Source organism: Chelmon rostratus, chromosome 4, assembly GCF_017976325.1.
Source record: "Chelmon rostratus isolate fCheRos1 chromosome 4, fCheRos1.pri, whole genome shotgun sequence".
NCBI classification, from domain to species: domain Eukaryota; kingdom Metazoa; phylum Chordata; class Actinopteri; order Chaetodontiformes; family Chaetodontidae; genus Chelmon; species Chelmon rostratus.
This window is the reverse complement of record NC_055661.1, coordinates 9,265,119-9,278,582: the sequence shown is the minus strand read 5'-3', so window position 1 is coordinate 9,278,582 and position 13,464 is coordinate 9,265,119. Positions and strand designations below refer to the sequence as shown.

General features: G+C 42.6%; 1 protein-coding gene across 1 annotated transcript in view; it reads left to right on the top strand.

Moving 5' to 3' along the window:
* dnajc6 (DnaJ (Hsp40) homolog, subfamily C, member 6) overlaps positions 1 to 9,403 on the top strand; it is a 34,775-nt gene extending 25,372 nt beyond the window's left edge. Inside the window, exons 11-19 of the mRNA XM_041935763.1 lie at positions 594 to 620; positions 1,537 to 1,914; positions 2,474 to 2,617; positions 3,804 to 3,905; positions 4,111 to 4,248; positions 4,340 to 4,672; positions 5,366 to 5,514; positions 5,957 to 6,133; positions 9,302 to 9,403. Of these exons, the coding sequence (XP_041791697.1) occupies positions 594 to 620; positions 1,537 to 1,914; positions 2,474 to 2,617; positions 3,804 to 3,905; positions 4,111 to 4,248; positions 4,340 to 4,672; positions 5,366 to 5,514; positions 5,957 to 6,133; positions 9,302 to 9,403 (1,550 nt within the window). The remainder of the gene's footprint in view (positions 1 to 593; positions 621 to 1,536; positions 1,915 to 2,473; positions 2,618 to 3,803; positions 3,906 to 4,110; positions 4,249 to 4,339; positions 4,673 to 5,365; positions 5,515 to 5,956; positions 6,134 to 9,301) is intronic.
* The last annotated feature ends 4,061 nt before the right edge of the window (positions 9,404 to 13,464 follow it).

Here is a 13,464-nt window from a genome sequence, read left to right as displayed (position 1 = left end):
TCTTTATAAGTTAAAATGACAAAGAGTAAGAGTAAGTGCAGTTGTAGCTAAGATAAACATATGGACAGAAAAGCCCTGTATTGAGTTTCAGCACACAGCCTCAATTAGAAAATACACCAAAACAAAAGTACACATAATGCATAAAAGTCCCCATCAGTGTTCTATCATATTATTGGATCATAACTGATGAATTAATATGTAAGTTGTACTTGTGTTATAATGTTATAATTTAGCTTCTAATTTGAACTACTTTGTATACTATTGGGTAGTTTACTCTAAAATATTTGCCAATTTTATAAACTGAAGACATCCTTTTTGTCTCAAATCTTAATCTGAAAAATAACCAGTAACTTTAGCTGTGCAGTAAAATGGAATGGAGTAAAAAGTACAATATTATAGTATAAACATGAAATCGATGTACTCGATTTGTACCTAGGTACAGTACTTGAGTAAGTGTACCATGTTCAGTGGCGTTGCTTTCCACCACTGCAGATGGTACACAAGTGCTGTTCATGCAAAAACACATTCACTTGTGTTTACGCGCAGACGCATGAACAAACTAATGGACTAACTCTCATTTTTGTCCCTGCAAGATGAGATGGAGGGATTGGATCTGGAGGGTAAGACAGTAGAGGAGAGCTGGTAGAGAAACTGCTCAGTACAGTGACAGTAGTTAACCAGGGTTTGGTTCAATTCAATCAGACTCATTGATTACATTGACAAATAAATCTTCTGTTATTGTAAAATCACTGGGCTGTTTCCACTTGCGGTACTGATTGAATTTAAATGAACCCCATCCTTGTTATGAAGTGATATATCAGTTTGGTGGATGATTTTAATCTACTGCATCTCTGGCATAAATATCAGTCATCTGGGGACCTGAATAAATTGCCTGTGCAAGTTATTCCCCTAACACACATCCCCTAATAAATGACTACAAGAGACCAATGGATTTTTTCCGTGTATCCAGGGAAACATTTTTAAGAAATCTTTGTTAATAAGGAGAACTGGGAAAAACATTCCAGTCATAGTAGCTAAAGGAAGCCAAGTGCAGCTATAGCGAGTGGTCCAAATTAAAAATGCTCTACCAAAGTGAAATATTGCTCCAGATTGTCCGAGGTTTGCAGTCATACCATGTGTCCCAACCCTTTTTTAAAAGCATACTGTACATTTTATTGATTGGAATAAAGATCTTTGAGAAGTTATCTCCTCCAATTTCTGTAGTTAAACCAGCTACCAAACTGCAAAGTGTGCAGCTTAGTGTATTATAGCGCGCAGTATCGGGAGAATAGGTGGTGCTTGTAGCAGAGATGACCTACGTAGTTGCCCATTATTCCCGACTCCAGTCTTGTCCTTTTCTCTCTTAACCTACTCTGTATTTCCGCCTGCTTTGCCCCAATTAATTGCCTGCTTTGTTATTTCTTCCACGCTCTACTTTCTCCACTTTGAATGCGTCTGTCTCATTTGGTAACTCCCTACATTTTTCTTCTCTTTCTTTCTCTCTCTACCTTCTATTTCCGTCTCACCCTGCTGCAGAGCCAAGCCGGCCCCACGGAGGTCCGGAAGGTCGGGGCCCCTGCGAGGAGAGCGAGCCCTCGGATGATGAGATGCTCTCTCTCTCCAGCCAGCGAAGCAACGCCAGCGCGGCCCCCCAGAAACCCGACCCCCCTGCACCAATGCCTGCCGCCCATGCACCCGCCGAGGAAGTGGATCTTCTTGGCCTCGACGGGGAGGCGATCAACTGCCCGTGTCCCTCATCTCAGCCCCTGTCTACTGCAGCCACAGCCACTGACCTCTTAGGCGACTTGTTCGGGGGGCCACCCCAGCCAACCAGTGGGCCGTCATCTGCCCAATCCACACCACATAAAGTAGTCCCAAACACTGCCTCGCCGTGTCCCTCTCCTGCGCCACCAGGTGAGATTAAAAAAAATATCCAACGTGATGTTGCACAATGTATGTTTCAGTAGTTTTATAAACACTGATTTAGTTAAGCAAGCATGAAAGCTTATACTTGAACTCACAAACAGTGAGTCTGTAATTAATCATAACTTAAGGTCCACTTACTGGCTTCTTCTGGTCCTTTCAACTGCATCTCACAGCTTTCATCAGAGGGTATGCAGTTAAATCTCTGCATCTCAAAACATGAATGCATGAACAAGAATTAATACTGTAAATATGTCAATAAGGTTAAAGAAATCTGATATACAATAAATTCTCAAACCTGGCACACGACAATTAATGGCACTTTACACCAAAATGAGTGTGTATATGCATGATTTTAAAGGCAGCTAAACCCTGCCAGGAGACGAGTTGTAATAGGTGTAATGAGCTAGCAGTTCAGTCTGATGAGATCATACTTATGCAGCAAAGTCAAGCACTTCAACCTGCATCATCAAAAGGATAAAAAAGGAGAGTGTTCCCAAAGAAAGTGGAATGAAACCAGTAAGACAATGGGTATGTTTGCTCCCCTTAGCGTTTGATCCCTTTGGGGCGGGTCCCATGCCTAAACCTCAGGACATGATGGGGTCATTCCTTGGACCAGGTAACGTGGGGCAGCCAGACCCCTTCCTGCATGCTGCTCGCTCTCCGTCACCCACCCTGCAGCCTACAAGCTTGGGTAAGGCATGCTGCTGCTGCTCCCTCACAGCATTGTGGATGTAATAAAGCCTTTGAAAGAGTCCATGTCAGGGTAAGGCATGTTATACTGGACAGTGTGCAAGTCACGCCTTAGCACGTAAACATGCAACACATTAAAACACAGTTTATTCCATTTATATTCTTTAAACAGCACCAAGTTTTTTTTTTTATATATTTTTCCATTTTCTTGGCTTTGCACTACTTACTGCTTACTCACACACCCGCTTTGCAAGAAAAGTCATTTTTATATTGCTGCCGTATGTTTGGCAATGAATGGGTTTGAGTGGGTTTGATGACTATTTGCAGCCTGTCTGATTAGTACTGCGCAGAGGTTGCATGGGTTTGATATTTCTCCTCCAGCAGGAATTATTCCCCGTCTAACTAACAACATTTCCAGCCTGAACTCATCCCAAAGACAGTACTTTTCTTTAGACTCAGTGGTGGGATGTAAGCACATACAATTGAGTACTGTGCTGAAGTACAAATTTGAGTAACTTATACTTTACTTTTTCTTTTCATGCCACTTTTGACTTCCACTCCACCACATTTCAGAGGAAAATATTACACTTTATACTCCACGACATTTATCTGACAGCTTTAGTTACTGATTTCTTTACAAGTTAAGATTTTACACGGAGAACATCACAACAACCAAACTCCTGCTTTACCTTAATGCAGAAGCATGCATTGGTTTAAATATGCTTTTACCAAAGTAACATTTTCAGTGCACGACTTTTCCTGAGTTGAGTATTTTCACTGTGTGGTATTAGTACTTGCTTCCTCCACCGCTGCTTCACGCCTTTGCAGAGCACTGTATGCATGCATAATCAGTGTATCATTTTAAAACTGAAATGCTTATTGCTTGCCTGAACCCAACCTGAGCTCACAGTAATGCTTGTGAAAACAGGTCTGAATCTGTACATAAATGTACATGACCTGTGCAGTGTGGTATGACACTTTTTCAGTGCCTCTGAAGCAGCGAGATATCAGCACTAAATACAGTGTCAAGAACTAACAGCTAGATCCATTCAGACATCCAACAGCCTCTCTAACGCCTCTCATGAGCTCAACTCCGCTATTATTTTCTCTGGCTGTGTGGGTTCAGGCTGCTCAGTTCCCATTCACGGTGTGCTCAGTCTGTGACAAACCTTTATGTGCTTGAATAGGCCGGAGTTCCCCTGTCCCACCCACCACCCCAACAGTCAACATTCAGCAGCAAAACGCCATGGGAGGATGGGACTGGAACAGACCTGCCACCACAAGCACAGGTAGAGAGCAGTAACCCAACCATATGCACACACTTACATGAACGCAAACAACACTGAATGTTTATCTACTGCTTTAATTTGGGAAGCCAACTACACCTTTTTGTATGTGTTCGTATCAGAGGACGCTGGTGGAACTCCAGCGTGCTAAAGATGAAGAGAGCTAAAAGTGTTTTCTCTTGTTGTTGCTGTTTGCTGATTAATCCAGGAGCAGGCTTTGGTATGGGCAGTCGGTCAGCTACTACTAGCCCCACAGGCTCGCTCCACAGCACCCCCACCCACCAAACCAAGCCAAACACCTTGGACCCATTTGCCGACATAGGCAACCTCGGGGGAAGCCTTGGAGGTCAGGCACTGGAAATATTCCGAACTACATGACTCTTTGTTATTTTCACCACCATATGTTGTGTCATAATCTCTGTCCTTTACTTCATCAGGTTCTGGCTTCTCGAGCAAACCCACCACACCTACTGGAACCACACCTTCCATCCCTCCCATGGGTTCCCCATCGCGACCTCCTCCATCTCCCCAGCACGCAGAAGGGTGGCAGTCCCATGCAGGGGCCGGCTTCCCCTCATGGCAGCCAGGTGCTGGAGGCGGTGGAGGATGGCAACCCCAAGGACAGGGCCCTGCCTCGCAGCCAAAGCCCAGCCCCAGCCACACCCCCATGTCTCACACATCGCCCCAGAACCGACCCAACTACAATGTCAGTTTCTCTGCAATGGGTGGGGGCTCGCCCAGCGCAGGAGGCAAAGCACAGGCTGGCATGGGTGAGCCGGAGATGTGGAATTAGACTTCGTCTTGTCTGTTAAATGTTGTGGTCAGGTTGTGAATTTGCAGAATTCTCGTAGGCGTGATATGGTTTACATAAATTACCATAACTCTTCAAAACAACATTTAGATGGCGCTTCACTCTTAAGTGGTCCTGCAAAAAAAGCTGCATAATAAATTTAAATGGCTGTTAGTGTCAGTAGTTGTTCATCTTATAGTATTCACTTGAAATTTGCACCATTCCCTCTACAAAACCATAACATTTTTAAGCATCACTTCTAGAAGATTAAACAAAATGAATAAAAAATCAATTATAATGAATTAAAATTACTGTACAGGTCGACAGGTTTACTTTTTGAGTGTTACAGTTTTGAAAAATGGCCGCTCACAGATCCATCATGCTCTGACGGAAATAGGATTGTAGGACGCTGCTGTGAAAATCAAAACTGCCTGTTTTAAAATACTTTATTTGATATTTGATTGAATAAATATGTAAATATTGAATGACTTTCAAATGCATTCCCATACATGTGCATATTGCAGGCACATTCTCTCTCCAGTGGCGAACAGATCTGTCACTCAGTCGTACAGTTGTTCACAGTACGTTGCATCGAATAGTGCAGGAAGGTAAGTTCCTGAGTAGCTTCAACAAGTTTGTTTTCTCTCTTTGTGTTTGTGTCCCTCTCTGCCAGGCTCTAAGCCCAAGGCCTCAGATGCCAACTTTGATGACCTGCTGTCTGGTCAGGGCTTTGCAGGGACCAAAGAGAAGAAAGGGCCCAGGACTATAGCAGAGATGAGGAAGGAGGAGATGGCCAAAGAGATGGACCCCGAGAAACTAAAGGCAGGGGCTGTTTTTTCTGATTACAACTGTGCACTAATGAAAATAAATGTGTAGTTTGCTGTTGAAGATTCTGTGAGAAACACCACAAAGTCCCATGACTCTTGCATCACTACATCTGAGTAGAATTACAGTTTGGCATCATTTTATTGGGTTTTTGTCGTCTGTTTATCCAGTGATGCACAATAGAAACAGTTCAGTGATTCCCAGAAGCAGGATAGTGTACTCAAAAACCTTTGGCTGTTAAAGCCTCTCTGTTTATTCCAGAATTAATGAAGCGACCAATGTAGGTCTCCCATGACCAAACTTTGTTTCCTCTAATTATTCCTTTAAAACATTTCACCAGAGCCGAACTCACTGAAAGCATCTCTGCTAATTATTGTTCCAAATCTGGTCATCACTGGCTAATGGCTCCACTTCTCTCCCTCTCCTGTTTGTGACCCAGATTCTGGACTGGATTGAGGGGAAAGAGCGCAACATCCGTGCTCTGCTGTCCACCATGCATACTGTGCTGTGGGAGGGAGAGACGCGCTGGAAGCCTGTGGGCATGGCTGACCTGGTTACTCCAGAACAGGTCAAGAAGGTCTACCGCAAAGCGGTCCTGGTCGTCCACCCAGATAAGGTGAGACAGCTAAAGACTGGAGGACTGTAAGTGAAACAGGCATCTCCGTCCATGCGTCACACAACTTCTCTTTTATTTGCGCCTGAGTTTTGTTGATATTGGCTTTATTTCTTCAGTGTTTGGGGTCCCACAGACACCACTGCTGTATGTGTGAAAACATCTGAACAACATTCAATTTTCTATCCAGTCAAAAATGATTTTTTATTTGTTAACAAAAGTTGACAAAATACCAAAATCACCATAGAGCAGTGCTATTACACCAAATAAGGAAATACTTCATAATTTATGTGTTTCATACACTATGAATGCCTTTTGTTGTTATTCACAAAGAAGTGTCATATTTGTCATCCTACATGGTGACATTACTACAAGAAAACACATTCACATAGAAAAACACAGCATGTATTTGTATTGTATTTATATTTTACAGCTTTGATCCCTGAGACCACAAATGGAAGTACTGTGGCAGACTTTTGTCTATTCAACATGTTTAAAATGAAGAAAAGTCATGAAGCTGATGATACAATGACAATGACAATGTGTTACGGGGTACACTGTTACAAGAGACATATAACCTGTAAGGATCAGTAATGCTGGTTAACAGTTGAACAGGAATTTTTTCACACATGAAATGAACAAAGACAGTAATACGATGAATAAAAGCAAAAAAACTGTCACTTCAATAATGGGATAAGTCAGCGATCCAAAAGTCGTTCTCAGCCAGTCAAATACAGAACTGCTCTCCTGGTGAACAGAGTTAGCAGTGTCACGAAGGTGGTTTACTATATCACCAATCGTGGCATTATATTCAGGCACAAAGGTACAACATTCAGAACCAATAACAGAACAAGTTCCTCCTTGGGCTGCTAATAGAAAATCCAGTGCTGCTCTGTTTTGTAAAGCTAGGAGTCTAACAGAGGCGAGTTCACTCGATATCAGCATGAGAGCCTTACCAGTTTCATTAGCTATAACTTCTATTGCATGAGACAGATCGGCAATTTGATCCAACGCCGACATGATTCCGTAAAAAGGAAGAAGGGGACCAAGCGCGTTCTTGAAAGGCGATTGATGATGAGTCCCGAAGACATCTGAAACTCCACGGCGTGCTCGTTTAAGAAGAGGTTTCTGTGGCAGGGAGTGAGCCACTCTCATAGCCGGGACGACGTATGCTAAGCCACAGCGTCCTTTGTAATCCACGGGAAGATACGGGTATGCCAGGTTTCCACATACCCAGTACATCCCCACAGGAGAGGAGATGGAGCAGCTGGCGGTGCGGTGAGCTAGAGCGCTGAGGCGAGCCTGGCCTGCTGTCTCCAAACAGTGCTGAGGCGCAGAATCCACGGCTTTAAAGTCAATCATGCTTTGTCCCCGGTCCCATTTGAATGTACGAAGGCAGTCAGATTCCCCTACAGGGGTCTCGCCGTCATTCTGGAGACACCAAGGGAACGGCTGTGGAATGAGCAGTATGGGAACAGGTTTGGGGGTTTTGAGACACCTGTAGCAGTTTGCGTGTCCCCCAGAACAGTCAAGTGGTCTCATTTTGGACATTCGGGCACAATCAGGGTGAGAGTAAGAATGAGACAAGGGAATATGCATCAGGTGGCAGGTGTCACAGTCAGAGGCAGGTAAGGCCATTAGAGGTAAGCCTTCTCCAGCTGTGAAGGGCATTAGGCCACAGACATAACAGCTGGAATTAGGGTGTATGTGGTTGGCTACCTGCCATGCCATTGTCAGAAAAATATTGATATCATCCACCTGTACATCTGCTGCTTTCCTGACCTGTGGAGCTCCCGTGGTAGACTGCACAAGGACCAGTATTAGGAGATGTGGGATCAGGGGCATTTTTGCAGTGAGAGCCATGGAGCCACAATATCTATCTCTGGATCTGTGCAGACTCTAGAGCAGTTTCGTGGATGCATTTGCGTCATGCAGAGCGAGTCATCAGCCTCTCGCAGAACATCAGCGCCATCGCCAGGAGTCTGGAAGGTAGTTTGCACATGTGAAATGAATGCAGTGAAGAGAGAATGACTCACACAGGCACAGCAAACCGAGGTTCCTCACTGTCCTTAAAAAGTGGCAAGACAAGGGAAAGGCAAACAAACTGGTGAAATGACCTTACCTGTGGTTTCAGTCTTCTTCTTCTTCTTACTGTCAGAGGGTTCAGGCTATGCCTCTGAGGTCTGTTGTGAGATCATGGCAGGTAGACATCACCAGCAGGCATGCAAAGAGAAACTACAAGACTTCTCACCCCTGTATTCGCCCCCTCTTTTATCAGCCTGTAGGAACAACCCAAAATGCAGGGGTGTGGTGAGTGAATCACAAGATCATTACCCATTGGTCAATGATTACAAGATGGCAGGTTTTCAATCATCAAAACAGGGCAGACTTAGAGGCAGCTGACTCGGCTGCATAACACCAGATAATCACCTTTATTTAGCAAAACAAATGACATAACAAGGAGAATGAATATAAAGGACACTTAACAGCAGGCTTCTCTGAATATTCAGTGCAGGAGATGCATAAACACACACACAGAGGTACGCACAGACTTCCAGACCCCCAGTATTTAAGCACATATAGATGTTGATTGTTGTTAAGAGGAAATATAGAACATTAAAACTTGCCGAGGCAGTGCTTCACAGTAAATCCAACACATGAAAGAGAAACATAAAAGTAATAAAAGAATAGATTAAAATGAATTATAGTGGCTTATTTGAGCTAAAGAGTCTTGCACAGTGGAAACAGTGTTTGGGGGATTTCTCAGTTTTAAGGTTTGAAGTCAAGACTATTTTGGCTGTTTGTTTTTTTTTTTTGAGAAAGTTTTGTTGTGTGTTTTCGTTAGAATTTTTACAGACCAGTTGTTTGTTCACACCGTCTCCGAGCTATTTGCATTTAGCCACAGTTCATTTGTCTCCTACACGCTTCCTCACCTGTGTGTGAATGAATGCATGGATATCGTGTGTGCTTGTTTGTTCCTTTTTTGCGACTGCAGGCGTGGAGTAAATGGATCACATGGCTTGATATTGCAGCTCTTGAAATTGAAGAGCAGCTTTCAAGTGTCTGGCCACAGGCCAACCTGTTATGTGAAAGCAGGTGTTTTATATCTGTGTGAGGTTTATATCGAGTTTTCCATAGGTTCAACTTGTTTTTTTCTGTCTTCCCTCACAGGCAACAGGAAAGCCCTATGAACAATATGCCAAGATGATTTTCATGGAACTAAATGACGCCTGGTCAGAATTTGAAAGCCAAGGACAAAAAGCGCTCTACTGAATAAAGAGCGAAAGGAAGTGAGCGAGGAGAGGCCGCCCCTGCTCATCCTGTCATCTAATCCTAAAAATCTGTCGCCGCCTCTGGTCCACATGATACAGCCTCACCCTAAAACATCTGCCTTCATACTCGTGCTTTGACCCGTACCTCTCTGCTCACCACACACACACACACACACACACACACACATACACACACACACACACACACATACACAGAACATCCAGTTGATCTGCAAAGACAGCAAAAGACTGCAGAACTCCAGTGCCCAGACTAACAGTGTGACCGAACTGCAATGACTCCCCATAGCTCAAATGTACCTACCCATGTATGTATGTGGTGCAACACTGTCCTTCTTGTTGAGTGTCCTTAGCCTTGAAGCAACCCACCAATCAAAGCAGATGTCACCGGGATGTCTAGAAAAACAGAGGAAGGCTTGATTCAGAGGAGTCAGATCAAAAGAGAGCATGGAGACGACGGACACATAAGACAGATAAGAGAAAAACACATCAGGGAGTAAACTGAACAAGCATTTCACAGACTGCTCTAAATACAGCATTCAGAGCGCCAGAGAGTCTGTAAGGCACAAAAAGCATTTAGCAGCAATCAAGCTACGTACCCACAAAACACTCTGTCTGGGAGGTAGATTTTGCTCTGTAAGTTGTGTGAAAAGTGGATCCTTGATCAGTTCTGTCATAACGAATCCACAGTTTTTCATGCTATTAAATGTTCTGAGAAACACAAAAAAGAACAGCGGCATTCACTAACTGGACGTTTTTCACTGATAGAAGTGAAACTGAACTGAAGCCAAACCTTTTCTTAGTCAAAAATGGGCCGTTTGGAGGTAACAATCTGTCTATTTTATAAAGTGTTATGTAAGTGCAAAGGCAATGAAAAGCTAACTGCTACTACTGCTTTTGGCTTTCATCTCCATTAGCCTTCGGATTTATTCTGCAACTGAAAATGAAAAAGTGAATTGGAGGAAAAGAGTAAAAACACAGGTCAGAGGGCTGCTACAATTTAAATTCTTGACCATTTTTCATTCTTGATCATTTATCATTGGTGTGTCTGAGGTAATCAAGCCTTGTATGTTTCCATGTTTGCAGGGAACTGGCGATTGTATACTGTATCTTAGGATTAGCACATGTACAGTTCCATATATGAAGCACCTTGAGGCCTCGTGCATACTCACTCGTACAGGAACGTGTATTTTTTCAAGGGAGCTCTGTGAAAGCACAAACTGGCAGGCGTACTCGGCACAGCTTTGAAGGAAAGCCATTGTTATTTATTAATTAGCTTTTATTTTGTTGCTTTGTGTATCCGACCTGCTGCATTTTGGTTTGAACGAACTGCACGTGACGTCAGCTACTGTATGTAAAGGACGTGTTCAGGGTTTTTGGGCCATTAACTCATCAACTGGCTGACAACCTAGCACAACCAGGGAATAATTTGCAGGACTATATCACAGTTTTTGTGTGTATAGCGTTTTATAGTCTGCAATATCTGTTTCCATCTCAATGAAATATCACTTAATGTGCTCCAACACTGCAGTGCTGCACATCCGATGCTTCCATTGACCCCACAAACTCCCTGCAATGCGAAACGCGTTGTAGGTTGAGTTTGCAGATACCTTTTTTTACATAAGATGATATGTGACGTTTGAGGCTGATGAGTGGATTAATGTGCTTTACTGTATGCTTCATATCTCTAACTTCACTCAGATCCGACATACATCTGCTGTCATTACGACACTTTCATAGAAACACTGGTTTGCAGCGATTGCAGCACACTTTTTTTACTTGTTTTATGTAATTTGTTTACGTTTGTGAGACATTTCTCATCCCACTGACACTTTTATTTATAATTATCATGCAGCTTTCTGTCTGGATGAGTAATATTGACACTATTTCATATCAAGAGTGAGATACAACACACGTGGCTCAAAGTCTCAGTCTTTTTTCAGGAGCTGTACATGTTGCAGGTGGCGTTTCTAATAGTTTGAATCCAGAACAGATGTTCTCTCCATGTAATTTCACTGATATGACTGATGTGATTGTTCCTCTATATGATGGAAATTGACTTCTAACATTGTCCTCTTGTGTAAAAAGTATTTCATAGCCCTGGGATGACGTCTGCAGGCAAAGACAAACATATGCAAGAACAAAATCTATATATTTACTTATTAGCAAGTGGAAAGTGAAGGGGTTTGCTGTTTTCACAGGACACTAATATAATTCTGTAACCTCCTCACCTGCCGAGCTCTACTGTGACACCAGGCAGAGCTGTTTTATTCTGATCTTTATCTATTAAGAAATGTGTTTAAAGTCAATTTCAACACATTTCACATGTTCATGAACTGCTTAAGTTCTTTCTGTCGTTACCGCTTTCATGCTCTTTCTCTCTGGTTTGAAGATTTATGAAGGATTAGATGATTTTTGTTGTCTTTAACCCTTGTGAACATCATGTTTTTTCCCCCTTGTTGGACTTCATTATTGCCCAGTATTCCAACTTTATTCATCTACATTGAGGACTGGGTGCTGATCAGTGGAAAAAGAGGAGTATGCCTGCTATAAAACGCTGTTTCTTCAGCTGGTTTGGACCCAGAATGGACCACACCCCTGAACAGGACACTGGGTCTGGACATGTTGAACTCTGATCTAGAGGCTACTGCTTTCTTTGGTGACTTACCAGACACAGGAGGTGTGTAGTGTGTGCTTCTCTATTTACACCGAGGACTTTCATGTGAAATAACCTTCATTAACTCCCTCGCTGACTGATTCTCTATCTGCAATCTTATGGCTATGTTACGATGCTAACCTCTATATTGTAGTCAATGGATGTGTGTTGTTTGAAGTCGTGGTACGTATGGAAGTGATCAGATTTGGGTACAGACTACTGTACGTTATGTGTTTGCCTGTCTGCTGTTCAAGTATTACTAAATTGTGTAAAAGTTCTGTTCATGTGCTCCTTTTCAGTTCTGTTTACGGTTACAGGATGTATATAATGATCAAGTGCAGTGCACAAAAATAAATAGTAAACAGAAGGTAGAAAGGGTGAGCAGCGTTCAGCAGGGTCTGTGTCTCTCTGTGCTTCTTCTTTTGATCACTAGAGGGCAGCAGTGTACAACACGTAAACCACAGTACTGTCTTCTTAAATGAGGTGTGCAGTGTGCTCACTGGTGGAGCAAGTACTCAGAAGTAATAGTACAACAATCTAAAAAATACCTAATTAAAGTAGAAGTCCTTCATCTGAAAAAGTACAAAAGGTGTTATCAGCCAAAAATAATCAAATGATGAAAGTAAAAGAGCTTGTTCTTCAGTAAAAATGACCCTGTGACCGATATATTATGTCCTTATTCTGTTATTGTAGCTGTTGAGGTGGACCTAGGGTTACTTTATACTGCCAGATGTTTTAGTTGAGTTCAAGCCCCTTTCATAGCATCTCAAGATAAATCTGAGGGCTCATGAGTAGGAAAAAAGAAAAAAAGGCAACAGGAAACACTGGGTAATTTTACCTCTTTCGGCCTAGCGTTGTTATTTAAATGACACCATCTGAGAAGTGGAGCGAGGGAAATCCCTCTTTAGTGGAAGTGCTAAAAACATCTGAAATGTGACAAAGGCCCCAGCCAGACACTGGATCAGAAGACAAAAAGATTAGGAACCCATAGCTGTCAAACCGCTGTGGTGGAGTAGAAATGTAAAGTAGCACGGAGTGGAAATACACAGGTACAAAGATCTCAGAATTACTTCAATATCGGACTCAAATGAATGTACTTAGTTAGTATACTTTCCACCTCTGACTGTGCTTGATATTAGACGAAAACTTGGTGTTTCAAGTTTTCTGTTCACCATCTAGTCGTATCATTCAGGAATAAAAACATTTCATGTATGCCAGTTGGAAGAAGTTATTATTTTCCTTTATTTCTAAAGTCAACGTGCAACAACTTTTGCTTTATCCTATCAGTGTTTTCAGGGGAGATGCAGCATTTCAACATCGATGGTAATGAAAGAAGACTCTAATTACATGCTGTTGTTCACTACATCAACAGATCCTCTCATATGTGA